At 43.3% G+C, this 27,995-nt stretch overlaps 7 protein-coding genes across 7 annotated transcripts; 4 read left to right on the forward strand and 3 right to left on the reverse strand.

Annotated features, from left to right (window-relative positions):
• Nucleotides 1–779: 779 nt before the first annotated feature.
• Nucleotides 780–7,260, forward strand: IL334_007893 (uncharacterized protein; the record flags this gene model as incomplete). Its single annotated transcript, XM_062939582.1, has 27 exons — nucleotides 780–845; nucleotides 933–1,001; nucleotides 1,120–1,246; nucleotides 1,374–2,112; nucleotides 2,217–2,348; nucleotides 2,407–2,696; nucleotides 2,786–2,952; nucleotides 3,017–3,137; nucleotides 3,204–3,286; nucleotides 3,356–3,443; nucleotides 3,518–3,657; nucleotides 3,728–3,850; nucleotides 3,920–4,062; nucleotides 4,127–4,247; nucleotides 4,303–4,482; nucleotides 4,545–4,676; nucleotides 4,746–4,861; nucleotides 4,932–5,036; nucleotides 5,092–5,143; nucleotides 5,206–5,444; nucleotides 5,508–5,586; nucleotides 5,644–5,732; nucleotides 5,790–5,970; nucleotides 6,042–6,148; nucleotides 6,216–6,360; nucleotides 6,443–6,585; nucleotides 6,657–7,260. The coding sequence occupies 27 exons, from the start codon at nucleotides 780–782 to the stop codon at nucleotides 7,258–7,260; spliced, it is 4,581 nt and encodes a 1,526-aa protein (XP_062795633.1).
• A 371-nt stretch (nucleotides 7,261–7,631) lies between these two features.
• On the reverse strand, nucleotides 7,632–8,272 carry IL334_007894 (uncharacterized protein; the record flags this gene model as incomplete). Its single annotated transcript, XM_062939583.1, has 3 exons — nucleotides 7,632–7,678; nucleotides 7,738–7,935; nucleotides 8,023–8,272. 3 exons carry the CDS (start codon nucleotides 8,270–8,272, stop codon nucleotides 7,632–7,634), a joined length of 495 nt encoding a protein of 164 aa, XP_062795634.1.
• A 497-nt stretch (nucleotides 8,273–8,769) lies between these two features.
• IL334_007895 (serine/threonine-protein kinase SSN3) lies at nucleotides 8,770–10,907 on the reverse strand (the record flags this gene model as incomplete). The annotated part of the gene is made up of 10 exons (XM_062939584.1): nucleotides 8,770–8,872; nucleotides 8,977–9,057; nucleotides 9,139–9,306; nucleotides 9,404–9,464; nucleotides 9,544–9,693; nucleotides 9,771–10,083; nucleotides 10,155–10,259; nucleotides 10,329–10,660; nucleotides 10,722–10,762; nucleotides 10,825–10,907. 10 exons carry the CDS (start codon nucleotides 10,905–10,907, stop codon nucleotides 8,770–8,772), a joined length of 1,437 nt encoding a protein of 478 aa, XP_062795635.1.
• A 545-nt stretch (nucleotides 10,908–11,452) lies between these two features.
• On the forward strand, nucleotides 11,453–15,415 carry IL334_007896 (uncharacterized protein; the record flags this gene model as incomplete). The annotated part of the gene is made up of 10 exons (XM_062939585.1): nucleotides 11,453–11,674; nucleotides 11,740–11,882; nucleotides 11,951–13,587; nucleotides 13,641–13,711; nucleotides 13,772–14,035; nucleotides 14,097–14,272; nucleotides 14,329–14,501; nucleotides 14,567–14,850; nucleotides 14,928–15,187; nucleotides 15,301–15,415. 10 exons carry the CDS (start codon nucleotides 11,453–11,455, stop codon nucleotides 15,413–15,415), a joined length of 3,345 nt encoding a protein of 1,114 aa, XP_062795636.1.
• A 329-nt stretch (nucleotides 15,416–15,744) lies between these two features.
• On the reverse strand, nucleotides 15,745–20,926 carry IL334_007897 (uncharacterized protein; the record flags this gene model as incomplete). Its single annotated transcript, XM_062939586.1, has 13 exons — nucleotides 15,745–16,161; nucleotides 16,235–17,836; nucleotides 17,915–18,043; nucleotides 18,116–18,223; nucleotides 18,288–18,398; nucleotides 18,514–18,744; nucleotides 18,827–19,012; nucleotides 19,077–19,151; nucleotides 19,208–19,419; nucleotides 19,474–19,573; nucleotides 19,636–19,796; nucleotides 19,861–20,049; nucleotides 20,131–20,926. 13 exons carry the CDS (start codon nucleotides 20,924–20,926, stop codon nucleotides 15,745–15,747), a joined length of 4,317 nt encoding a protein of 1,438 aa, XP_062795637.1.
• Nucleotides 20,927–21,582: 656 nt separating this feature from the next.
• IL334_007898 (uncharacterized protein) lies at nucleotides 21,583–24,992 on the forward strand (the record flags this gene model as incomplete). Its single annotated transcript, XM_062939587.1, has 18 exons — nucleotides 21,583–21,634; nucleotides 21,712–21,806; nucleotides 21,899–21,984; nucleotides 22,040–22,133; nucleotides 22,190–22,521; nucleotides 22,600–22,847; nucleotides 22,928–23,191; nucleotides 23,266–23,518; nucleotides 23,588–23,720; nucleotides 23,777–23,799; nucleotides 23,859–23,894; nucleotides 23,952–24,054; nucleotides 24,140–24,261; nucleotides 24,345–24,420; nucleotides 24,490–24,600; nucleotides 24,686–24,739; nucleotides 24,791–24,846; nucleotides 24,911–24,992. 18 exons carry the CDS (start codon nucleotides 21,583–21,585, stop codon nucleotides 24,990–24,992), a joined length of 2,220 nt encoding a protein of 739 aa, XP_062795638.1.
• A 486-nt stretch (nucleotides 24,993–25,478) lies between these two features.
• IL334_007899 (uncharacterized protein) lies at nucleotides 25,479–27,984 on the forward strand (the record flags this gene model as incomplete). The annotated part of the gene is made up of 14 exons (XM_062939588.1): nucleotides 25,479–25,482; nucleotides 25,594–25,633; nucleotides 25,722–25,798; nucleotides 26,051–26,058; nucleotides 26,138–26,236; nucleotides 26,341–26,415; nucleotides 26,506–26,669; nucleotides 26,802–26,859; nucleotides 26,923–26,943; nucleotides 27,002–27,115; nucleotides 27,189–27,293; nucleotides 27,357–27,538; nucleotides 27,614–27,729; nucleotides 27,800–27,984. The coding sequence occupies 14 exons, from the start codon at nucleotides 25,479–25,481 to the stop codon at nucleotides 27,982–27,984; spliced, it is 1,248 nt and encodes a 415-aa protein (XP_062795639.1).
• Between the last annotated feature and the right edge of the window lie 11 nt (nucleotides 27,985–27,995).

Here is a 27,995-nt window from a genome sequence, read left to right on the forward strand (position 1 = left end):
AGACAAGTGACTCTAGGGGGAGAAAATGTTTGAATGACGAGATGCGAAGCTTACGATTTTGATGTGTCATATTTTGTTTTGAAATTTTGTTAGATAACTTAGATCAGTCTGATTTCATTTTTAGAGTGATATATACTCGTACCTCTCGGAAGCAGTAGACAATATTAATAATACATATACAGGTTGATATAAAGGGGAATGGAGGATCTTCTTGCTTACTTCACTATTCGCTCATTCTTACATGTTTTCAATTTGGGTCCTATGAATGACTTACCATCATATCTGATTCATGCTGCACCAAGCTTCACAATGCATACATGAGATTTTGAAGGTGGAACAATCAATATGATATATGATGTTCCTCGTGATCACGGTTTAAGCCGTCATCAACACCGCAGCAGCCACAAATCAGTTGCCCCGCGTTATGTTCAACGATTGTCGAGTATTGTTCGAAATCAGTCCAAATACACACATCAACAACAAAAGAACAACGCTAGCTTCGTATATACGATCACATCATCGAGTCCCTCGTCTTTTCTATTCCTATTAGCGGCACACATCTTTGTTGTTGGTGTCAAATTTGTACAACAGCTGAAGACCGCCTTCGAGGAAACGGAGGAATCATCGTCCTTTCAAAGCAAGAAAAGATCAATGCGGTGAGACGCAACGCGATAGATTCAATGGCTTTCAGCGGATCATTCTGAGGAGAAGCTCTGAATGCAATACAGAGGAAGCACGTCAAGGTTGATCAGCTAGATAAGAGTGATCATTAAAAAATAATGGCTTTCCCAAGACCTTCTCCTGCTAAAGCAGGAATAGAAGATGATAGTGATGATGGAGAAACTGTGAGTCTGATTCTCCTCGTATTCCATGATCTTTAATAGCCCGTACTGATGAACGTACAACACTCCTTTCGCCTTGGATGATGACAGATTGAAAGTATAGAAAATAAACTTGGGATAGAGAGGAGAGTACAATATGGTGCCGAAAAGATGTTGGATGTGAGTATCTTATTCACCTTGCTATACAAGTGATCGGTTAGATAAAAGTGCACCACATCGTGTCGTGGATCTCTCTGCTAGTCAGAATCGAACTATGTAGCTGATATCACATATAAAGGTCATTGAAAAGAAAGGAGGTGCAGATTCAGGAGATCAAGAAAAAGTTAAAGAAAATATAACAGCTCAATTAGAAGCTGCTAATGAACGTATCAAATCTCTAGAAGCTAGATTAGAGAGACTGAGAGGTAAGTCACTATATTCTTATATTATCTCACTAAGTTCCTGCTCTCACATCCTCTTGAAATCTCCATATCATGCTCTGTACCGGACAAGGTGTTGAGTGTGAATCACTGATTTGAGTTGCTTGAACAGGGACACCACAACGTACTAGACGTAGACCCCAGCCTAGATTAAATGGATATCCATCATCTTCGTCATTGACACAATCACAATCACATTCACAAGGACAAGGTCCACCGTTATTGTCTTCATCACTTTCGTCATCGTTACTAGGTGGTGGTGGTGGTGGTGGTGGTGGAGGACCAGGGTCAGCTGGAATAAGACCTAAACCAACTAGATATCATTCGAATTTAACACCTGAAAAAGATAGAGAACGAGATTACTTTGAAGGCTATACCCAGTTCACAAGTAATGGTAATGGGAACGGGAATGGGAATGGGAATGCAAGTAATCAAGGAACACCATCGAGGGGAATACAGTCTTCTTCGAATGCTTCAAGTAGACCAAGATCACGTTCAACTGGGACTAATCATGCCTCTGGCAGTGGAGCAGCAGATGACATATCTGATTACAACGAAAGATCAGATAACAGGTTGAATCTCAACTTGAATCTGAATTTTGCCAATGGTAAACAAGAACAAAACCAACAACAATATACCAATGATGAAGATATAACTGGATTGATAGAAGATTCAATAAATACCATTAAAAGAATAAGGGAATTGGGTAGAGGTAAATCGAAAGAAACCAATCAAGGACAACAGAGGAACGACGAACCATACGATTTGATGATCAAATTAGCTGATTCGTTGAAGAAGAATGATGGACTGAGACTGGCTTTGATATCAGATATGGATGACATAATACAATCGTAAGCTATCACTCCTTCACTATATCTCCCTCACACGTATCATGCTATACGCATATCGTCCTTGGCTGTTGAGCATTTGCAGCTGACTGATTATCCCATTTCAGCTTGATTCCGTTTCTGGGCGATTCGGCGACTCCCCGGCACAGAGCAGCTGGATACAGACTCATGAGATATCTTCTTACTAGACAATCATGGGGGAAAATGATTGAAGCTGGTATAGAATGGTTGATCATACGGTTAGTACGATGTTCCATGACCTGTAGGAAGTCTCTGACGCCGACATGATCTTTAAAGCACATTCACTCGAGATTCTAAAGCTGTACACGAGCGAGAACAGTCTCTTCGATTGTTACGAGCCGTCATTATCCTACCACCTCTACCACCCCAAAGACCAAGCTCTTCACCTCTCACAGCAAAAAGAAGATCACATTCTCATCATCTCACTTCTCCTGAAAGTCCAATACAGAAGCTACTGGAGAACAGAGTACCTCTGACGGATGGTTTGGTTAGAGCTGTAGTCAGTGCGGCTGAGAACCCGGATGATGCGATGAGAACAGTCTGTATGGAAACTCTTGTTGAAATCGGTGCGTCATGCTACCCTTTGCGTCTCATCCTGTCTCCTCTTCATTCTGTGCACGAGGACAACGACAGCTTACATGGTAGATATTAATAGGTCTTCTCGATTTAAGATGCCTCGTGCAATCTAATGCGTTCAGAACAGTCTTATTGGCATTCAAAGATGGCCCATCGGAATTAGGACCGGCAATCACTGGACTACTATTGTATCTAGTTAATCAACCAAATACCAGAGAACTGCTATTACCAGGAGGTGATCTAGAGGTATATCCACCTATCATATCTTTCAATCTTGCTTGCGGATTGAGACTGATAGGAAACGTGACAGGCTGTATTGGTTGGATTGACAGAAGCATACGGTAAAATACCGACAAGACAACAAGGTAGATATCTCGAAAATCTTGAGAATACCGTTAGGAATGTTGGAATGCTGCTTTCTTCTTGGTCAGGTGAGCAATCTCTCTGACTTTCGCAATTAATTTGAAGGAGTTCTGACCATCATGACGCATATCAAGGTCTAATCTATATGTGTATGGATAACTACAGAGCTATCAAAAGTTTGATCAGTTCTTTGCACGTCCCAAATACAGATATGAGAGTGGGTAGAGCCTGACTATTTATTGGTTCCAATCAAGTTCAATTGACGCTGACTTATGGAATGAATCAGAATGCCCTTATGGATCTTCTTTTCGTATCTCTGAGAATCAAATCGCCGACTTGGACAAATGCTTTTCTTGATGGAAAGAGATTGACAGGTAAGTGAAACGCCACTGGAAGCCATCTCGTTCGGAACTAGCTGACATATCTTGGGCTCTCTATCTACCTTTAGTCTACACACGAACACAAGAAGCCACAACTCAACAGCTGGTAGACGATGGACACGAAGAAGAAGAAGCACAAGGCTTGACATTGGTTGATCACTATGTTGCTTTGTTGCTTTCCATTTTCCTTGAAGCGGGTTTACTAGAGGTAGATACTTCGTCCAGAGTGTCGAGCGATTACGCGGATATACTGATTTGTACGTTCACATATTTTACAGGCTCTGGTCGCTGTGATTGAGGAAGATAACAGCACTCTGAATCGCAAAGCGACATTACTTTTGGGTGAAGTACTACAAATGGCAAATAGGGTTTTACCACTTAAATTCGCCGCTCAATTACAGGTAAGTTTCAGAGTCACGCGCGATCGACAATGTATGTGTTGATCAAACCTGTCGCCTGATTGACTATAGTCCTTACCCCAACTGTTCTCGGAAGCTACAGATTTCAAGAATCCAGGAGAAAGAATGGCTGCTCTTTCGGCTTTGTCCTCTATAGATAGTCTGAATAGGAATCAGAGTAAAGCAGGCAAACGATCCGCTAAAGACAAGACTAGGTTCGTACACCGGTAAAATTGCCTTAGAAAACACAAGCTAGCAATATTGACAACTTTTGAATAGCACAACCCCTTTACAGCAAGATCCACTGGAACGAGGTCAAAGACAGGTTCAGTCCGTGAAACTTAGATTGGGATTACAGGTTGAAGATAAGCAATTCCAACAGATGATTGTTGATTCGGGAGTAAGTGTTGTAATATGCGGCTGATAGTCTGTCAAGCTAACATCCAATTGCCCAGCTACTTCTTCATCGTGAACACACTAAATGGAATTATGAGATAATCATGGATCTAATAGAAGGACCTTTACTGAATCCTAAACGACTAGACGAAGCTATCAAAGCTACTAAGTTCGTCAGAAGGCTATTTTCCTTCTTCCATCCATACAATTATAGATTCTCAGATATCAAGCGAACTAGAGTGAGTCAATCTGTATTGCAATCCAAGCTATGAGATGACTGATGGGTAAAATGCCATTTTAGCCAAGTCATAAATGGGTCAAACTTGGATGTGCCCTCATTTCGACTATGCTAAGCAGTGCAGAAGGGATCAAATATATCACGGAAGATAAATTACTAAAACAGATGTTAGAATGTTTCAACGAACTAGATCAGGTATGTTCACTACTCTCAATTCTCGAAGGGGAACATGGGCAAGAATGACTGATTTGCGTATCAATACAGTATGTGGGACAACCTACTGCTCAACCTATATTAGCTCGAGATAGGTTAGAGAACACCCTCACCTATGGATATTTTGAAATGATAGGAATGCTAAGTAAACATCGTGAAGGAATGAAGTGAGTTTAACATCTCCCGATGCATTTTGAACAATTCATTTACGCCCCTAATCACTACCAATACTTCTAGACTGCTGGAAAAATTCAAGTTCTTCACATGTTTCTATCATCTGAGCGAACAGAGGAGTAGAGATGATCTCATCCGCATCATCATAGAGTGCTTTGATTATACACTGTGAGCTGGTTTTTCTCGTAAATCTCTGGCAAGCTGAGCTGATAGTCATCATCAGAGATGCACATCCCCGTATAGTACTATCCAAGGCTCTGACATCAAGCTATATGGTGAGTTATGGTAACCTACCGTTATGATTATATATACTCAGACCGGCTTCACAACCTCTTAGGAATCTCGTCTGTTCGCAACCCATCATCTAGGTCGATTACTGCAAGAACAACCCAATCTCCTTGATTGGGGTCTTCAGCTTATGATAACTCAGCTTTATGACACTTCGATGGAAGTATGCGATGTGGCAGTCATGTACCTAGAGGAAGCTTGTACGGATCCAAATAATCTGGAAAAAATAGTCCAGTTGAGACCAACTTTGGAACATCTGGGTGATGTCGGTCATCCCCTGTTCATGCGGTACATCTTCATCCTACTGATCGTATAGTCATTCATATAAGCTGATTCATACGTCAACTTCAGATTTGTGTCGACCAGCGTGGGGTTCAGATATTTACATCAAGCTCAGTATATAGACAGAGAACTTGACAGCTGGCTTATGGTGAGCTCGATCTCTGCAGAGACAGTAAATTCCAGCTGATTCATTACACATATGTAGGAACGTAATCTTCTTTATGTCATAGAAGCGGAAACCTTCGTGTCGAAAACAATTAGACCGTGGTCGAGTGATACTGTTGAAGATTATTGGTTGGTGTCTTCATTCGTCTAATATGCATGCAGAATGTGCTGACTTTAGTGTGATAGGATCTATGACGGTCCTGCTCCCACGCACTTCCTTGGAGAACTCACAAAGACAGCTGAAGGATGTCAACTTATCAAAGCAAGAGGCATCGTAGCTGAGTTTGCGGAAATTGTGAGATTGCATGGAATGGAAGCTAGCGATCAAGGAGTCTTGACAAACCTCAAAAGTGTTTTGTGGTCCTTGGTACGTCCACATTCTCGTCCGTGACAGCTGGGTCATTCCGAAGGGTACCGCTGACATGTACGAATTGGTAGGGTAATATCGGATCCACAGAAGGCGGTTTACCATTTCTGGAAGATGAAGAAATTATTGAAGATATCGTAGAGATTGCCGAACAATCACCGATCCTTACGATAAGAGGGTAAGTGAATAATGCAGCATTGCACAGAGATTTTAGACCTTGCACTGACAGAGTGGATTCTGCTTAGAACATGCTTCTTCGTCATTGGTCTAATATCTACTTCGCGGATGGGAGCTGAAATATTGGAAGAATTTGGATGGATTTCTACTCGTACACCGTTAGGACAAACGACAGGATTATGTCTGCCAAATGATATCTCACGGTTCGTCAGCGTAAGTGAAATACATTGTTGCCTCCCCGTGTATGAGAGCTTTTTTGAAACAATTTCACTAACAATCAATGTACGATTTACAGATTGATTCTTGGGAGAGACCACATTTCGATTCAACTTATCCACCTCTACCGAAGTTAACAGGATTAGAAGCGGATATAATGACTTCTATAGCCAATTTATCGAATTACGTCTTGGCTGCTGGAGCAATGAATAATCTGAAACGGCATGTCTGGCTTTTGTACTGTAATGTTGAGGTATTAATGCTAATGAAATTTTGGTTGTTATTTTTTCCAGAATACGTAATCGACATCCTCGATATTTCTCATCCATTACTCTTTTCCATCGTGCGCTTCGATCAATTTCCACAAATCATTATCAAGCGCCAGTGAGACGATTTATCTTAGATCTCTTTGAAATCAAATTAGAATCGGAGAGTCTGACTCAGCTAGCCGGAGTCGGAATGATGTCTAGGAGAGTAGGTTATGAGATGAACCCTTCTACGAGTCAGAGTGGAAAAGATAGATCGTATCATGGGAAGAGTAGCGAAATGGATAAGGATGTGGAAGTGGAACGTCGACATAGATCAAGAAGTTCACCCGGACCTTTAACACCCAAAGACGATATTCCTGAGAAGAGAGGAAGAGGTAAAACAATCAGCAACCTTACGACAATCGTTCAAAACTTGTTCATAACAGATAATTCGACTCCAAAAGCTTCCCATGATGATCGAAAAGAAATACTCAAGGACCAAGATGAAAAAGAACAATTCCAATCAAAGCAAATGTCAAGAGAAGATAGTCAAAATAGTTCAAGTACGACAAAAAGTACTTCAGAAGAAGAGGAAAGACAAAGACAAAGACCGAAGTCGCAGATCAAAGGTTTCGATTGCCAATTATGAGAAAGCCATGTTCTACAAGTCACGATACGTTAGTGATGGATGTTGTATACTTTTCCAATTCAAATATTATGATGCAAATGACGACACGGGACATGATGAATGTCTGACCGTTTTATACTACTTATCGATTGCATTTTTCGTTAGAGAGTGTAGATTCTATGTCGAGTTTCGGCCGGGAGAAACAGCTAATGATGTAAATTGACAAAATATACCGGATATCCGATCATCTTTGGACAGTACCTTGCATACTCATCTACCTAACCTAGTCAATAGTTGACCGGTTCTCCCTGATTCCTCAAGTCATACTAAAACATATCTCGATCAAAAGCTCATATGTGCTGATTACGGTGGATTGTCAACAGACACACTGCTCACGGCTCAACACCAGAATCGTCATCATTTTCTGGTGGTGGAAGTTCTGCAAGGTGGAACTGTTCCTGTCAGAAGGGCACTTTCTAAGGAGGATTCGAAACTCACGTGTCACAGTGTATCGACGCTTGATCGCCACAACCGTTGAGCGTATCTCGTCGAATAACTCGTCAGCTTCAGGTTTTCCAGGACTAGTCCGCGTAAACCTGGAATACATTTGCAGAAGTTGACCATGTTCAGGGACATCAGAACAGGGGATTCGACTTAAGCTTAATAGGCCTGATACTGATGTTACTAGTCTCGCACCTGATTTTCGTTGACGATCGTAGGTACATTACATCGCACATGTCAGTGCGTGACCGAAGATAACGAAGAAGGGAGGGCTGTACTCACACTCCTTCCTTTGATCGTACCACTTTCTACTGTCCGCTGCAGTCTCAGTCTCAAGCCTAGCATCGGCTTGAGAGGGTCCAGCGGAAAGAGATTTTCCAGGGACAACATTGTCAACTTGATCGGTGTAGTTGGATGGCGGTGAACTATTAGAGGGATTGGCAGTACCAGCACTGCTACCGCCCCAGAGTTTGCGGAAAGATCTCTTGAGAAACCCACTAGATCCCGGCTTAACACTGCGGTCTTCAGACATAACGTATCAGACGCTAATGAGTATGAAAAAGTGGGAGAGGAATGTATTGATGAAAGATGAATGCTCGAAGGATACAGTGGCGAACAGAGAGATATATAAATGAATATCTAGCCTTTTATATATACACAAAGGGCTAAATAGCTCGCCATACATTTGTTTGACTATTCGGGGATAAAACTGTCTGAAAGGACTGGATAAGCACAAAAGATCTCAGATGAAGACATGAAAGGACTGTGAATGAGTCATTCTCTAGTGTACTGCAGTCCTTTGACCGATGCGTACAGTAGTAGCTACGCATATTTCGTCTTCATCACTTTGTGCGGACACAACGTCTCGTCGAAATACCATAAATATGTATGGTGTGCCTTTGCGACTTGGGCAAGATGATAAGCATGTGCAGGAAATACAACATTCATATGCTACTAATACAACATGTTTACGCAACAATGGCAAATCCATTGACTCCTGTACAGATGGGAAGGTTTCTAATGAGAATACTATACCCTTGGCTTCTTTTTTGCCGGTTGAGTGACGTTCGCGCTGGCGGGTCTAAAATTGCTACTTGATGGTAATCGAGGTTGAGCCATTGAAGGTGGTAACCTATTCTCCCAACCTCGTTAGCAGTTGGTTCTCCATTTCTGCATAATGTGCCATAGACACGGAAAATTGCTCGTATCCATATGATGAAGAAAGACCAAACTTACGATCCCATCTTAGCATCACCATTGTCTTCATGTGTCACTCTTCTGGTTGGATAAGCGACCGAACTCCCTTCAAAGACGCTCCTAATAAACCGCCAGAAAAGCATCAACAGGCTATCTCGACGATTGGTAGCATCTTGCAAGGGGGTAGTTCATGTGACTTACTTTGCAGAAACACCACCTTCTTCTTGAAACCAAGGATGAGCCAAGGCTTCTCTAGCAGTCAATCTCCGTGCTGGATCCCACTCGAATAGACGGGTGAGTAGATCATATCCTTGAGAAGATGACGATCGATGTTGGTACCATGTCGGAAGCGGGTTCGGATTTGGATATCTTGTTCAAATGACATCGCTCAGCTTTGTGAACGCGTCAAGCACGATCAAATGTACAAGAAGGAGATGATCGCGAATAAATAAACATGTTTACTTACGGTCCAGATGTCATATATGTTTTATATTCTGGCATATGTACTATACCAGGCCACTGATCGGCTATAAAAACATTCCAGCCAACGTGATATGTTAATCAGCTGATACCCTTCAATGGTCAATAAAGCAATAGGTAAATCACGTTTTACAGGACCTAACACTTCGCATATTTTACCCATTTGATCTCTTTGGAAAGGTAATTGTTTCTTTCCATCCATCTTGGCTTCGTCACCTTTGAATATCGGTCGTAGGGCAAGCAATTCAGCATAGATACAGCCAATCGCCCATTGGTCTGACACCAGTTTTCGTCAGTTATTGCCTTCAAAAAGAAGTACATTGAATACAGAAGGCGAAGACAGGGGTACTCACCAACGGCAGCAGTATAATGTTTTGCACCCAGAATCAACTCGGGTGCTCTATACCAAATTGTCACTACAACCTTATCACCACCGAATAAACCACCTTGAGCCAGTGGTTTATGCCATAGTCTGGCCAGACCCAAATCACCAATTTTGACGACTCCCGAAGAATTGACGAGGATATTGGCCGGCTTCAAATCTCGATGTAAGACGAAATTCGAGTGGAGGAAGTGGACTCCACATAGTAATTGATGTAATAAGCGACGTAACGTTGGCGATGGAATGGGTGTTCGTGTAGTTTGGGAATGATGGTGGATTATTTGCTAATTACGAGTGAGCCAAGTGGATTTAGCGGGAAGTTTTCAGGTCCTCGGAAACAAAGAAATGAATTCACCAAAAAATCATGTTCGGCATATTCGAATACCATATAGATAGCTTTATCTTCCAGAATGACTTCTCTCAAAGCTACTAAATTGCGATGATTTAGTTCCCTATTTAACTAGAAATGATCGATACACACATATGTCAGCTTCCCCTTTGAAGCCATAGCGTTCTTTCGTCCACTCACCATAATCTCTCTCGCCCCAGATTGACTAATACCTGCATAAGTCAAAACATCTCCTTCCTTGTCCGGTTTGAACTTTTTGATCGCGAACACATCCCCTTCTCTAGCTGGTAAGTCACCCGGCCGCATACACATATCGGGATTGTTTAAAGGGTCAAGATTGGATGTATGGTTGGATGATGATGTTGTGGATGTGGACGGCGATGGTATCTTATCTTTTGGTATTGATAATGCAGCTCTGGCAGACGAAGGTAAAGTAGATTTGTTTGTACTTCCCGATTTCGAAGCAGATGATGATGGCAATAAGACTGCTTTATACACTCTTCCATAGGTGCCTAAGCATGGTCTTTCAGCTAAAAATTCTATCTATTTCGGTTTCATCGATTGAGATCATACCTGACGAGATGAATCCCAGGATCTTGTACGTTTTCAACACACTAAAATAGCGTTGCAATCCTTAGTTTCCACAAAACCTGTTTTCAGAACTGTCTGTACGTACGTTCGCCTTTCCCGGTCCCTTTTTGCTCGATAATAGTGCATCGGATCGACCATGGCCGTTGAAGAGGTCATAGCAGCTGCCATAGTGGCTAGATGTATACGCCATATGACCACGTCGTTAAGGTCACCTTGCAGGTATTAATGAGCAGCGTCGTGATATGCTTTTCGCTATCATTCTGAGTCCTATCGTCATCCTCTACTTTGTTTCCAGCTGGCGAACATTACTTTGCAGACCAGGTGGCACTCACGTGGCAGAACTGTCTTGCCACGCGACTGACTTTGATGTGGCACTATCGTCACTTTTCCACGGGTGTAACACATCGCTTTTGTCGCTGAGAGCGGGATCAAATATCATTCAACATGTATGGTATCCGATGATCGATGTAAACAAAACAAAACAAAACAAACAAAACAAACAAACATATTCAACCATTCGCACAACAGATATATCATTGTCTGTAGTTTCAACACCACAAATATCATATACAATATCCAAGACGACTTACTGACCCCTTTCTGTCTTGGCTTTTCACGCTCACGTACGCGCTCAACCATATACAAAGTTTGTACTCTTCCCGGATTCATCGACAATATTTGAACTCAAGGAGATACGATAAACAGCTTTCAACATGTCACTTGCGGCTAGATCTCCCAAGTTACGCAAGTCCTTTTCGTTGATGGAACAAGACCTCAATGTCGATCAAATGACCCTACCGATCACTAACAAGGACTTCAAGGCGAAGAAGAGGGGTGCTGTCAGCTTTGGAGGGGAAGGCTTGGGTACAGCAGGATTTCAAGTAGGGAAAGCGGGCGGAGGAATGAGTCCTAGAAGGAAGTCTGGAAAACTTCTAGTGAGCAGTTTCTTCTCGCTCATGTCATATGTGTTGGATAGTATAGCTAATTCCATCTGTCATAGCAACCGAGAAAGTCCATCCTGAAATCTTTTCCATCTCGAAATGACGATACTGAAGATACACAACAATACGCTCATACTATCGCATTTTCCTCCTCGCAAGCCTTCTCCAGGAGAGTTAGCTTTGCTCCTAATGCCCATGTCAGGTCAGTTCGGCGAACAACTTTCGGATTGCGAGCTCTGTACAGATAGCTAAATCACGTGTCTCTCTTAGGATGTTCGAGAAAAGTCCTTTGATCATGTCCCCTGATGGCACTCCAGCACCAACTATCAGCTTTGCTTTACCAGGCCCCTCTTCCACTTCTTCTAGTACCACACCCCGAGGATCGTTATCTTCCCACAGTCGAAGGTCTTCTATCCAGAATCTCGGCTCCATTTCCAAACCTAATATATTCACTCCATCCGTATTTCGAGGAGAAGGCGAGACACAGGGAGAGGAATCCATGGAGTTGGAGGATGAGTCTAATTCTGAGTCTGATGACGATGGTGCTGTAGAAATGGGGGCTATCCGTCAGCCTAATGCAGAGGGAGCACAATACCCCCATGGCGATGCTGCTTCCGATGGAGATGAAGAGGATGCGGAAGAAGATGAAATGGACATGGACATAACGCAAAACGTGTTTGGAGGAATAGTCAGACGAGCTTCAATGGCTGCCAATACAACTGTTGATTCGGATGTCACTGAAGAAGCGGATATCTCGACTCGCTCAGCAGACGAAGAGAAGACTATGGACTTCACAATCGCTGTAGGCGGACTTCTACCTCCCATAGCCCCAGAAGGGGCAATGTCAAACCGAAACTCGATTGGATATTCATTCCCAATTCCGCGAGGATCCGAAGGAAGAAACCTCAGACCAGGAGAAGCGGTCGAAGGAGAAGTCGAAGTGGAAATGGAAGAGACTGTCGCTTTTGGAGGTATCATTGGACCTGATGATACGCTCAGCTCAGCAGGTGAAGATACCATGAACAGCAATCAGAGGGAGAAAACCATGACTTTTACTTTCAACCACTCAATCCATCCTCCTCAAGAACAAGAAGATGCAGATGATGATGGAATGGAGATGACTGTGGCACAGGGAGGCATTATCTCCTTCCCTCCTGTATCTCCGGGGTATCCTACCACTTCTCCAGGTCGATCATACTCCCATCCCGCTGTTTCCCCCGGTCGAGCTCTACCCACAAATACTCGACCAATCTCTGGCACACCATCTTTTGCTAGACCCACAGTCTCATCTGTGCAGAAGTCTCGTGAACGCGAAACTGCCAGTAAAAAACGGAATGTCTTCGCTCCCTCTCCTAGTCCAACGAAGTCAACCTCTCCTAGAAAGGGTGGCATGGAAGTCGCTGAAGAGGTTGCTAAACGGCTCAGTTTCGGTTCCGCCACTTCTAGCGGCAGTAAGAAACGAGCAAGAGATGATCAAGCTGAAGACGAAGATGAAGTTTCCGGTGATGGTAATAAGAAATCTAAAGTGAACCCAACAACCGACGCAGAATCGGAAGAAATTTTTGGAGGTACTCCCGTTTCCCAGCCTGTTCCGCGAGCTTCTCTTGGTATCACGCGCCTGTCTTTGGGTGCTCCTAGAGCTTCTCTAGGTACTCCTATGCGTATTGCACGAAGTCCCGCTAGCAGAAAAAGTCTGGTTCGAGTAGCTGATCCTGAGATGGAGGAGGCACCTCAGGTAGAGGAAGATGAGGAGGAAGCAGAACCTGAGTGGGAACAACCTCAAATACTCTCGTTGGCTTCTTTCCTTGAGATGACAGGAGTGCAATTCATGGAAGGGCTTCCCGGCCTGAACAGAAGACGAAGCAGTGTTGCTAAGGGCATTTTGGGCCAATCGTATTCCGGTGGTGGTGAGTACCGTTGTGCTAAGTCCAATCGACAAGAGCTGATCAATACACTTTAGATCGAGAGTTTGCTTTGCACGAATACGCAGAAGCTCAAGTCAATTCCATCTTCCTGAACATGTTCTCTTGGGTTAGTCGATCTTACCCCGTTGACGTGTATAGTACCACCATGCTGACATCGTATTATCAGGCCGCCAACAAACTCCGCGAAGATATCCGAACTGGTCACGCTGAACTCGAAGCCTTTGAAGCAAGATGTGATGAAGATTCTCCCCCCGTCATTCAGGAATATCTCGCTGCCACAGACGAGGATAAGCAATTATTCGAGTTGACTTTCAAGTCATTCAAGACAAATACCCATCTCAAAGCTAAAGAGATGTGGTATGATTGGAAATTACAGCTCATGCAAACTATCAAGCCTGATGTCGAGAGCGCGTTGGAGGGTATGCGACAGGTGAGCTAATATTTATTCACCATAGGGTGGAAAAGCATGTTGCTGATGATTGCATCAACAGGACAACGATCGATTGACTGCTCTCAGTGAGCATGCTGGCGTGGTACTTCCTGATCTGAAAGCCAGACAAGCTGCTCTAAAAGCTGAATTAGAAAGAGAAAGGGGAATAGTAGCTGAGATCGCTGCGTGTGATCAGCAAGAGTTGGCTTCTTTGAAAGAAGGTATTGCCGAACAAGGGTGAGCGGAAAGTATCACTAGTCAATAAGAGTAAGCTGACAATGCCGTCAAATCAGTGCTCAAATTACCTCGTTCAATGCCGAACTAGAAGAATCAGCTGCCAAACTCTCTGCCCTGAGCACCAAACTGGAAGAATTGAATAGTACTAAAAAGGACTGTACAAACGCGATCCAGCATGCCAAATCCCAATGTGATCAATTCACTCGATCTGATGCTATTCGACTACAAGGTCAGTCAATTCTTCTCCTATTTCATCATGAGCTGGACTGGCTGATACTGACGTGTGTATTTTAGAGGAGTACAATTCTATTCAACATCTTCATCTATGGCGACCGACAAAAATTCATCACGATCTACTTGAATTACAATTTGACAGTGAAATCTCACTTACATTCACATGTAGAGATCATATAGCCAACCTCTCTTCCGCTCAAGTGAACTATCTAAATGAGGAAGTGAAACAAAGGAAATCGGGTCCTATAGCAAGGAGTCAAACTCCAACTCGAGGTCTATTCGAGATGTTACAAATAGCTACTAGAGAAATGGTCAAAGCCAAAACTTATACGACATTATCAACTGTAAGTCTCAGATCCTTCCTGCCTCAGTTGTGAATGGTACTTTGACTGATCCGTTTTGCTCTGTCGGTGATAAATAGTTCGTTCAGAGGATAGGTCAATTATGGTCAACTTCACAGAGACTTAGAGCAGAATTACATTATGTTAATTTCAGACACCCAATCTCGTATTCACTTTCACCTGAATCGAATTCGTTGATAGCAAGTATAACGATGATGCTACCGAATATAAAATCGAAAATTATAGTACAAGTTTCAATCTCACAAGAGACGATATGGGGATATCCCGACAATCTGAGTGGCACTGATATTTTAGTTAAGAGCGTTTATGGTAAAGCTGAGTGAGTAACCTTGTTCCACGTTCTCGCTCCATCTTTCCTGTCATGTCACTGCTGTTGTGCTTCTGTCAAAGAGGAGAAGATTCATAGCTGATTCACAACTAATCCATTGATAGTATCGAGCTACTCAACGCTGCAGCAAGACAAACAATGGCATCTTCTACTCCTCAAGGATGTCTAGGTGCTTTCTTACAAGTCTGCGTAGATGTAGCTGGTCAATATATCAAGTGAACAAAGAGAGCGTGAAATGATGGGATGGAGGAGAGGTTGATCGCAGTGGGTATCTTTCCTTGGGAATCAGGTTGTTCGGTTTCATTTTGGATCAATAATTTATCGGGGCGATGAGGTTTAATTGGGTTTTTATTGTATCTTGTTAAAGTCCTATGAATTAAGGGTTGAATATAGCAGACCAAAAGACATCCTATAGACACATAGCATGTTTTTTTTTGGCCATACATACAACATCTAACATCTACAGAAATATTCGCTTTGATTTCCTTTTGCCAGAATGGAGAAATCCGCATTGAAGAACTATATTTAATGTCAAACCAATCGAGGATTTACAAATCATCATCATCATCATCGTCAACTACGAAACTCCCCAATTCATATTCATTATCACTACTTCTTGTACCTCCACCTCCATTTGTTGGACGTCCCATTGCGAGTCCGACTCCACGTTGATGATCATCATCATCATCATCATCTTCATCGTCAGTGATATAAACGGGTTTTTTCGCTTTACTTAAGAATTCTCTTCTAGCATCATTGAAATCCCTTTTAAATTCTAATCCATGACCTCTTGCTTGAGTACCCAATCCAGCCAAATAGATAGCACGTTGATTGTATCCTTTTGGAGCTTGCGTAGGTTGAAAATTACCTGCGAATTTGAGGTCGGATGAAGAAGCATTGGATGAATCGGAATGTTCAGATGAATCGCCTGAATCTGATCCTGAGAGTTCTGCATCCATGTCAAGCTGAATTGGGTATTGTTAGTGTTTATCTATACCATTTATGATAGTAAGGTGCTTTCCCATAAGGAGAACTCACGAATTTTCCTATGGGACCCTTGTTACGCTTCTCTTTCTTCTTCGCATTACCTCCACCTCTCCTAACAACAACTTCAGACCTCTCAACCACAGGCGAGCTACTTGCTGCCACTACTCTCCTTCTCTGTCTGTTTCCCATCACGAGCGGTGATTCTGGGTCGGGTCCGCTACTTGGTACGATCACGCCACTCGGAGGTTTAGTTCTGAAAGGTGAATCTGCTGAAATACCCCCAGAGGAAATGACGATAGGTCTAGGTCTTCTCATACCCAATTTTGGTCCTCCCCTCACGGGGAATTGAGTTTGAGGCGCGGGTGTACTTGAAACTCCCGTTTCCAAGGCATTGTCGAGAGGATGGGAAGGAGCAAAAGGTGAGCTTGACTCCGGAAGGGAATATTTAGATACTGATGGGAATGGAGGGGGAAGCATCGTACCACCCGGAGTTCTATTTGTGTTATTAGTTGATTTCCGGAGAATGGGCGAAAGGTCTTCTTCGTCTATATCCATGTCCCACGATAAGTCGATTGGAGCAATCTGACTGAACCCAGCCGCAGCTGCAGTTCGTGGTGTCAATTTTTCATTTCCATCCATGTTGTAATTTGTAAGATCTTTGGTGATTCCAGGTGAGGCCAGTAAGAGTGATTTCCTTTTTAGTGGGGAAGGAGAACGTGAAGGAGAGGGAGAAGGACTGATAATTGGCGATTTACTCATTCCTCTCCGAACGGGCCCAGCGGTATTGAAGAAATCTAAAGCTTTCCTGTCAGATTCCATCTGTCTTTGACGTTCGGATGCATCTCTCTTCTCCTGACCTGATCGTGACTGTGCGTTTTTGTCTGTCTTCTTCGGTTGGACGTTAGGTTCGGATTCGGAATGGATGTTCATATCTATATCAGCGAGAGAGGCCGCCTTTTTGGACCGAGAAGTCGATTTGGTTGAAGTGTTCTCTGATGGTTTCTTGGTTCGCTTCACGACCACTTTCTTCCCTTTGGACTTGCTTCTGCTCTCAGTCTCAGCGAAGAATGATTCCAAGTTTTCCTGTTCATCGTCGTCTCCAGACTCAGATCTTATAGGAGAAGGTTCTCTTCCTCTTTTCTTCCCTTTGGCAGGTTGTTTCTTCTTCTTAGGCCTCTCATCGAGGTTATCTTCACCTTCATCTTCGTCTTCGTCGCTGTTTGAGCCCTTTTTAGGAAGTTTTCCTGCTCCCCTCAAAAGTTCAGCTACACTCTTGAAACCTTCCGCACCTTCAGGTACATCATTACCTCTGCCTTTGCCTTTGCCTTGGTTTTGCGCAAGAGCAGCTCTTTCAGCTTTGGCTTTACTTTTCCTGACTAGTTTTTCCACTTCCATTAGAGGTTTTTGAAATGCCTTATCTCCGGGATCCCATGGATCAATTTCCATCTCTTGTTCAACACATTCAGGGAATTTATCTGGTAATAAAGGTTCCACATCTTCGAATAATTCTAGATTTCGGGAATGCAAGATTTCTTCCTGAATATCTCGATGAGTCTGTTGAGCGGTATCCCAATTCGTATCTTCTCTATTTTCAGACATGAGTACATGCACTTTACCATCTCGTTTTCGACCTGTTCGACCTATACGTTGTAGCTGAGGCAATCGCATAATCAGTGATGGTGTAACGGAGGACTTGATTCGCGAGTGCATAGATCACACGAATGGACGTACCAACTTGATACTCTGCTTGGGCATATCATATATCACCACGAAATCGACTTCACCAATATCAAGACCTTCTTCACCGATAGAAGTAGACACTAGGATATTATATTTGCCTTCTTTGAACTCGTTGATCGTCTGGTAAATGGCAAATTGCGGTCAGTATACCACCGTATGATTGGATTGAATTGAATTGAATTGACAAATCACCTTTTTCTGCTCTTTTTGGTTGAATCCTTTATCGGCTTCTTGTTTACCTTGAGATTGACCGACAAACTTGGTAGCTTTCAGAAGTCCAGAATGTTGATTGAGCATTTCCTGATATAGACTCTGATTTTAGTACTTCTACCAGTGATGAGAGAAACGATCAAGTCCGACTCACAACGATATCTAATACACACTCCCTGTATGAGCAGAAAACCATAGCTCTTGTATCGTTTCTCTGACCAAGAGTGGTCTCTTCTTCTTCGGCTTGAGTAAAATGGGCAAGAAGCTGTTTTTCCAGCCATATTAGCAACATTCATAACCAGCTGTCCTTCTACAAAATCACCACCCGTCGGGCTAATGGGTCTCGACATTGTGGTCAGAAAATCTGACAATAAGCTCACCAACTCTAAAGTAGTTTGCATCTTGGGATGCTTATCAGCCTTTGTTCTGCCATCTTTACCAATTCTAATCATATTCATCTCAATCTCTACATCTCGCAATAGCTTTTGAAATTCGGTATTATTCCGTACGGAATTTGCTGATCCTTTTGTGTTACTTTTCTTACCAGAAGCATTCACACCTCCTGCAATTTCCACCAAGGTCGTATGAAACATTCCAAGAGAGAATTCAAGCTAAGTTTCCAATCTTCGTAAGCTACTTTGCGGATTCTGGGCTAGACAACGGTCGGCAACGAGATGATGTACGACGACTCACAAGGTTCCCCATGGCTCTGGCCATTTTCTCCAATGCAGTCAAACTACCAAAAGCCCAACTCCGTCCTGAATTCCTGTCTTTCGCGATTTCCATCCTTTTAGCTGTCAGTCGAAATGGTCTTAGACGTTTACAATCCAAATCCCGTTCGTTTAAGATTTCTTTATCCACTAATTTAGCTACATTAGGCTGAATGAGAGGTGATCATGTAAGTTATATGAATACAGGAATCGATCAATGAGGAATAGCTTACCCTCATGAGAGTTGCCCACCGGTCTCGGAATCCTTCTATCACATCATTCATTTCAACCACATGCCTCTCTGTCCGCTGCGATACGCATCGTATTTAGCGAAAGCATAATATAATCGGTACCACGAACTCACCTTTTCATTCATGTATTTCTTGATCTCAGGAGCTTCAGCTTCTCTAATCTCGATTCTAGAGATATGCAATGCATCCACCACAGCTTGGACTTTAGGAACATCTGCTCCGGGGGTGGCGGTCAAAGCTAGTACTCGAAAGTAAGGGTGATGAGCGGTCACATAGGCCAGGATAGTCGTATAAGCGTAACCTCCGGATGCCTTATGCGCTTCATCTAGACAGCAATCTATCAGCTTTACGAGGAAGGATACAAGACATGTTAACCCACCAAAAACTGCCAGTACAATGTCTCTTGGATCCACGGACCCTTTCTTCAGGTCATTCTCCAACGTTTGGGGTGTACAGTAGAATACTCTCCTGTCTTCCCACTGTCAATTTCGTTAGCTGTCGGAAGTGTATAGCGAGATTCCCGAGATGTGTGAAAGCTCACTAATCTGGCCCTTCCTTTTGCACCAACACTTGAACCAGTCATGACCGCAGCATCTTTGCTTGGGATCCCACAAGAAAGCTGACAAGCTTCAATTTGTTGATTGACTAATGGCTTCGTAGGAGCGAGAAAGACGATTTTTCCAGTGGGGAACCAACGATAAACTAAATTTACTGGTCAGCGGACGTAGATATCGCATCAGAAATCGACTGAGTCCCGAGCACGTACAATTTAGCATCACCACGCCGGCAACAAAGGTTTTTCCCAATCCTGTCGGCAGAGCGACTAAACAATTATCCTTGAAGCACGCTCTAATTATGTCGTATTGGTAGTCTCTCTTAGACCGATTAGTGGGGTATATATATGTTCCAATGGTTGCTGAATTGGGAAGATGCCGTTGAGGTTCGTAAGAGGCGGCTAAGTGAGATTGTCCATCCTGATTTAGCTGAACATCGTGAAGTGTCTATGGGCAATTCTTGAAATGACCCGAGTACTCACTCATATCGACTAAAGGCTTTGGAGCAGGAGCCATGACATCGCCCCAGTCGTCTTCTTCCTCATCCTCCTCGTCTTCCTCTTCTTCTTCTTCCCAATCTCGAGATTTCCTCTTGGCTCTTCCTTTTCCCTTTCCTTTGCCCTTTTCGACACCGACCCTACGACCACTCTCAGCAAATTGAGTCCTATCCCAAGTCTTGCCTTTAGTTGTCTGATTCTCTCTTCGAAAATTCAGATGAGTCTGCAAAAATCCATTTGTCCCTCCTCCACCTGTACTCGTAGTCCGTCCGAAACCAGCTCCACTGCTGGTTGGAGCGAAGCCCGTCTTCAAGGCAGATACCGTAGGAGCCGTTGTAGCTTGCGAGCGGTGTGACGCTGAGCTGGTTTGATGGGGATGAGGATGACGGGATGCGAGTGAGTCGAGAGCTGCGATCGAGTCAGGCTCCAATGGGATAACATCGTAGTCATCAGAAGAAGGTGGAGGTGGTAGATTTGGCGGTCTTTTGCTGATACCCAAGGGCCTGTTATTTGGCTTGAAAGTTTCGGTCGGGGAGAAGGTGGATGAGGAAACCTTTAACGCCGGTTTCGAGCTGGGTCCTGAAAGACTACGCTGAACACCTGTCCACCCTTTTGGCGATACATTGTTTGTATTGACTGGACGAGAGTTGTGTAAGGAGACCGATCTAGTGAGATTGTTACTTTTTGGTTCCGTTTGGGCTGAAGCAGTGATGTTGTCTACCTCTCGTAGGAATGAATCATCAACAAGAAAAGCATCATCGCCGAAATCATCGTCCGACATTGGACGCCGTGAAGGGGTCCCGGTCAGGGTGGCCAAGGTGAATGAGTCTGTGAACGACCGCTGGTGATTCGAAGGTTCAAGAGCAGAAGTGGTGATAGTGGATAGGACAGTATGCCGAGATGTGAAGCGGCAAGAACGATACAGCGAGCAAAGCAAAGTATGTGTAAATCACTACTGACGATGAATGGATGATGATGAAGATGATGATCATGAATGAATGAAATTCAAATGTCATGGTAACGCGTCAAAAATGACATTACGTAACAGAGAACATTGCGGTTGATTGTACCTTTTATTATCACCTAGTTTTCTGGGAATACTAGTACTTTATTTAATACGTACCTTTCGGGTAAAAAACCATCAAAATGTTTAAGCGCTAAATTTCAGATTCGGCAGTACCCCATGGGGGAAACCACTGGGTTCGATACGGGATGAGATGGGGTGGGAAGGATTAGGTCTCCGAGATTTCGACTCGAAGGTTATACTGATACATTCAAGTGCCAGTCAGCACTTCTCAATTGATCACATACCTTGGAAACTACCTCTTCCCGGTCGACTTATCGTACAAAAGAAATACCAATCTGGTCATTCTGTTTCAAAGGTTTCTTGTCTCGTTGCAATTCTGTGAATAATCAAATCAATACTCCTCACTGGTCATGCCGACCAAATCAGATACTATCGTCTCCCCCAAAGAGCCTCGGTACGACTGTGAGTCACGAGACTGATCTGACTGAAATTCAGATAGAGAAGACACTGTGTGCTGACACCTGTCGGGCATGAAATAGTCTTCTTCTACGGGACTTTATGCGTTCCTGCTGTGCTCGTGAGGGTTCTAGGACACAAATGCGATGACCTAACTTTTCAAGACGCACTTCTTCCAGTGAGTCAACTTGACCCGCTCGTAACAGCTACTGTTGTATATTTAATACAGAGCAAAATGAGCTCTGGCTGATCGGCCGGCTTTCTCCCTAGAATTATACTCGTCATTGTGTCAAAGATGAGTCTTATCCCGCTATTATCGATCGAGAAAACACGAATACACTTGCATCTCGAGGAGAGTGAGTCTCTGTCTTGTAGCGCAAACCCAGATCGTTCGTTGACATTTATTCATAGTATCTTGACATCAGAAGAAGTCAACGTTCGAGGTACACTAGTGAAAGGCCTAACTTACGCCGACGTGAATGCTTTGGACATATACGAAGGCATTGTGAGTTGCTGTTCTATCGATTATAGAAGGATCAATCTCACCGAATTTTCGAATAGGAATATACCAGAGAAAAAGTGGTAATACAAGCTCTGACTGCTCCATCTTCTATCCCTTCCCTCTCAAAGGCCATATCAGATCCTACTTCCCGAGTTGCCTTGGATAATCTGGAAGCTGAAAAGACAGTCAATAAAATCAGACCAGGTGCAGGTACTCAATCGACGTTTGGAATTGCCAAAGAGAAATTCCTGGACGCCATATCTGGTAGCGATAAGGAAGATGGAGAGGATTCTCCTAAAGAGGTTGAAGGTGCTGTAGATGTTGGTATTACGGAAGCTTGGACTTATATCTGGTCTGATTCACTGGATAGGCTAGAGCCTAGTATTTGGAGGTTAGTCTTGTTTTTCCTGAAATTTCCTGACATGATTATATAAACTTGTACCCTCACACTCTGACCATGATACCGCAGCTTTGAATCGTATATGAAAGCCAAAGAATCGGCTTGGAAAGACCTTCCAGAAGATTACTTTAGCGAAGTAGAGCGTCAAAGAGCCTTGAAAGAAGAACCAGGAGCATCTGGCGAGGGCGTTTCTAGTGCAGTAGGAAGCTTCGATCCTCATGCCGATGGAGAAGAATCAAAGATCATCGGTAGGACCGCTAAAGGATATCCTGACTTTGGAAGGGAAATGAGAAAACACTGGGGTTTCAACAAGGATTGTAGGTCTTCGTCGTCCACGTAGACCCATATGTCTTCGTCGTCCACGTAGACCCATATGTCTTCGCTGATAGATCTACAGACGTCAACCTGAATCACGGTTCATATGGTTCACCACCAAAAGTCGTGATCGAAAAAATGCGAACTCTTTCGGATCAGATCGAACAGAATCCTGATCTGTTCATGAGACGATCATGGTTACCTAAACTTAATAAAGTTCGACAAGAAGTATCTGAAATGATTGGCGCTAGACTAGAAGAAGTGGTCATGGTACCTAATACAACTCATGGTGTGAATACTATCTTGGCTAATCTCGAGTGGGCGGAAGGGGACATTATCCTCATTTGTGAGCTTTCTTGCTTCTTCCTCGAGGAGATTCCATGAGAAATGTTGCTAATTCTGGGTGGATTGGGATATGAGATTCAACAACTTATGGTGCAGTTGGTCAAATGGTCAAATGTGTATGCGACAGAAATCCTCAGATCAGATTAGAAGTCATCAACGATATCTTCCCTTGTACACACCAAGAGATTCTCGACAAAACGAATCAAGTTTTGGGTAAATACAATCAAATTGCTAGACCAAACTATACCGGTCAAAGTAAAGCCACTGGTATTTCTGCGAACGAGAGAGTTAGAGCCGTGATAGTGGATGCTATAGCTAGTAACCCGGGGTATGTCCCCTCCGTAGCCCTTGGATATTACAAGATTAAGACGTAAAGCTAATATCATTTTCCTTTCAGTGTTGTTTACCCCTGGGAGGAGATCGTCCGAACCTGTAAAAAGTACGGTGCGATGAGTATAGTGGATGCTGCACATGCTATCGGTCAAGTCGAGGTGGACCTCAAAAAGGCAGATTGTGATTTCTGGGTTTCTGTGAGTTGTTTTGCGCAGGATATGAATGGTAGATATACTAATCCCGTGAAACGCAGAATTGTCACAAGTGGCTTCATAGGTGAGCTGATCGGGAAGTATTGAAGTATTTCAAAAATTGTAGCTGACATTGTCGTATAGTCATCGTGGTGGAGCAGTTCTCTATGTCCCCATTAGGTAAGCCATCGTATCTGTCTTGCTCAAAATCCGAATTGAGGATAACCATTTTTGTAGGAATCAATATATGATGAGATCTACTTTCCCTACTTCGGCAGGGTATGAGTCCTCTAGGTATCCTACAGAGGGAATGAGTAGACCGTGGAGTTTCGTCGAGCAGGTACGCCATATCCGTAACCTCCTCCGCGTTGATACATATGTGAGAAACATACATGCCGGGTAAACTAATGAATAAACATCACCAGTTTCAATGGACAGGGACGACTGATTGGACACCATTGATGTCTATCACCGATGCATTGGAGTTCCGTCGGTCGATCGGTGGTGAGAAGAGGATTATGCAATATTGTCATACCCTTGCCATACAGTGAGTGATCCTGCTACTGCACACTCATCAAGGCAACTCTTGGGACGTAAGTCGATGGTGCTCATCGGTCTTGTGACTGGTAGAGGCGGAAAGAGACTCCGCAAGAGATGGGGTACGGAGATTATGGAAAATTCCAAAGGAGAATTAACAGCTGCCATGGTACGTTCCTGGTCACATCTCATCAAGATAGCTGGGACTACTTGTAGCTAATGAATACTTGTTATATAGGTAAATGTCCAACTGCCTCATGTTCCCGATCCAAAAGACTTGGAAGATCAATTCAAACAATTGAGATACATGGAAGATAAGTGCTTTGCGAATAACACTTTCGCAGCTGCCGTGAGTCGATTCCTGTTGGACCTGGCTTTACATTTCAGGTCTACACATTGCAAGAATACAAGCTGATACGAAGATCAATATGTAGTTTAGACACGGTGGTAAGTGGTGGGCTAGATTTTCAGCCCAAGTATGGAATGATGTAAGTGTCGTCCTCACGGTTCTTCCATAGGGATGTTAATGATGTTTGTAGCTGGGAGATTTCGATTATGCAGCGGATGTATTGGAGAAGATATGCCTGGAAGTCAAGTGAGTCCATTCTCTATACATGAAGGAGATGAGTGTGTCAGGCTGAATCAATCAATATGCTTAGACAAGGGAAATATCTTGACAAACCACTCGATAGCGATATAGTAGAAGAAGAATCTAGAGAATTGCCTGCTGAAGCTTCGTGATCACTTGGCGGTCGTGCCAGGGAGATAGCAATCTTGACAAAGTGAAACAAAGTAAAATAGATAGATTATAGAAATGCAGTGAAATATCATAGAGGATGTCGTGCGTATGCAATTGTGAAATCGGCCAGGAAGCACAGATGTCGTGTAATAGCCAAAGAAGCGGGGGGATATCCTAACTCGTTCACAGGTCGAAAGGAAAGAAAGCAAAGGATTGGCGATTTTACCTTGTTGAGAGAGGATTCGGTAAATCCGGGTCAAAGTCCCATTTTATGTCCGTTGTGGGGTAAAACGGGCGCTTTGTTTTCGAATCGAGTAGTTTGAGATTGAGATTGTTTTCGAATTGTCAATACAGACCTTTGTACTTGTACAAGAGTCATACTTTCATCTCAGTCCCTCCTCGTCTCTTTCTCTACTACAGTCACTCTCAACGTACTCAACAAAAGATAGATAGATATTTACACATATTGTATTGCCAAGTCATCAAATATGAGTGAGTGGAATGGCACCTTACTCAGCCAATGACGCTGTGTCCACCACACTAGACAGTATCTCCGGACTTGTGTCATTCTTGGAGCTGACAGCATACACGTATGATTGTCAGGTACTGAATTCACAAACTTTTGGTCTGCTGTTCCTCAAGGGTGAGTCAAATCTCACATGTGTTCACAACCTGATTCCCAATCGCACAAAGAGGGATTAGAGATCAATCAAAGCTTATGTTCTACTTAGACCACCCGATCCTATTTTGGGTGTAACCGACGCATTCAAGAAAGATACTGCTCCTAACAAGGTCAATCTCGGTGTCGGTATGTCACATGTATTCTCCTGATATGGTAACTGTTGAAGCTCACCATTCATATCCGCATCTTCCCTCTCCTGCACTATTTGACCCGTCCCATCTTCACTGTTCATACTACTCCCATGAACACTGTCGAAATGATTTCATGTCTAACCCCACGCTCAACTCACATATCCCATCGTCCAACACATTGAACAACCAACACTTCCCTTCTATTCGTCCCGACCTTTTCCTCTCGTCTCCTTTGTCCAACGCGAAGGTGCTTACGTGAGTCATCCGTCATTCGTCATTCGTCTTTCCGCTTGTGTGTCATGATCGGACTTCTGACTTCGCTTGCGTATTCTAGCGAGACGAGAACGGAAAGCCCTATATCTTGAAATCAGTCTTGAAAGCAGAAGATATCTTACATCAAAAGAAATTGGACAAGGAATATCTACCTATCACCGTATGTTCTCAAATCTGCTCATTCTCCTTCTCTTCGTCATCGATGAATTCAGGACTTCATGAGGGACCCACGTAAGCTGACTGGGGAATGGTTGTGGATATCAGGGTGCCCCCGATTTCATCAAACTGGCATCTGAATTGGCTTATGGAAAGGAATCAAAACCTTTACAAGAAGGAAGAGTGAGTAAATCCGTTTCATAAAACCCTTGACAAACCGTTGGGGGAACGATGGGAAGTGAATCCACGGAACTAATGTATTCGTGTGATTAGATTGCTGTCGCTCAATCTGTATCTGGAACAGGTGCATTGAGAATCGCAACTGGTTTCCTTGGCAGATACTACTCAGGACCCAAAGTTATTTATCTCCCTGACCCAACTTGGGGAAATCATGTTCCAGTAGCTGAACATGAGGGTATCAAAGTGGAGAGATACAGGTCAGTCTAAAATCGACTTTTCGTCACCATCAAAAATAACAAATTAGACAATGGCAATAAAAAAGGAGGAATGAGGGTCATTTGGGTATCCTGGGGAAAAAATCAAATGCTAAAGTGGTTTTGGTTCGGTAGATACTTTGACAAGAAGACAATTGGCTTGGATTTCAATGGTATGAAAGAGGACATCAAGGTGAGCTCCGTGGTAACATCCTGAATCGAGGAGCAAGTTAAGCTGATAAAGAGGAATTTTCAGAACGCCGAATCAGGATCAATTGTAAGTTCCCTTCCAAATCTATATACATAGCTGATGACAACTATTCAATTGTCTAAAGATTCTCCTTCACGCTTGTGCCCAAAACCCTACCGGTATTGACCCCACCCATGATCAATGGAAAGAATTGAGCGACTTGATCAAAGCTAAGAAGCACTTGGCCTTGTTCGATATGGTGAGTGATTATGATCAAGGACAAGGATATCGGTATTGCGTGGCATACTCGTAGCTGACGAGACTCGCTACAGGCCTACCAAGGATTCGCGTCTGGTGATATCATCAAAGATGCTTTCGCTGCAAGATACTTCGTCGAACAAGGACATCAAATCTTGTTATGTCAATCTTTTGCCAAGGTAGATTAATTTTCTACATTGTGACACCTTGCAATGAAGATCTGGCTGACAGTTTTGATATAGAACCTTGGGCTTTACGCTGAAAGAGCAGGTACATTCTCAATGATTACTTCCTCTCCTGAAGAGAAAGAAAGAGTATTGTCTCAAGTGAAACGAGTCATTCGACCATTATACTCTAGCCCCCCAGTGCATGGTGCCCAATTGGTAGCTACCATTCTTGGTACGCCCGAATTATACGAACAATGGTATGTCCACGTTCAGCTCAAATGGTGTGCTGAAGTGTACAAAAAGCTGATCGCTGCATCCATGCATTGATGTAGGCTCGGCGAGGTCAAGAAGATGGCTGATCGAATTATCTCTATGAGAGAAAAACTATACGATTTACTTGTGGAGTTGAAGACTCCTGGTGATTGGGGTCACATTAAATCTCAAATCGGTAAATCCACTTTCACTCGTCACTGAATCAGTGGACTGAGATACTGATCGTATACCTTGTCGTGTCCTAGGCATGTTTTCTTTCACCGGTATTTCAGCCGAACAAGTACAAGCCCTAGCCGATCATGCTCATATCTACATGACTAAAGATGGTCGTATCTCAATGGCAGGTTTGAATGAACACAACATTCAATACTTTGCTGAAAGTTTAAGTAAAGCTGTCAAAGGTGAATTACAATCGAAATCTTCCCTTTAAGTAATGATCAT

The sequence above is a fragment of the Kwoniella shivajii genome, chromosome 11 (assembly GCF_035658355.1).
Source record: "Kwoniella shivajii chromosome 11, complete sequence".
In the NCBI taxonomy this organism is placed as follows: domain Eukaryota; kingdom Fungi; phylum Basidiomycota; class Tremellomycetes; order Tremellales; family Cryptococcaceae; genus Kwoniella; species Kwoniella shivajii.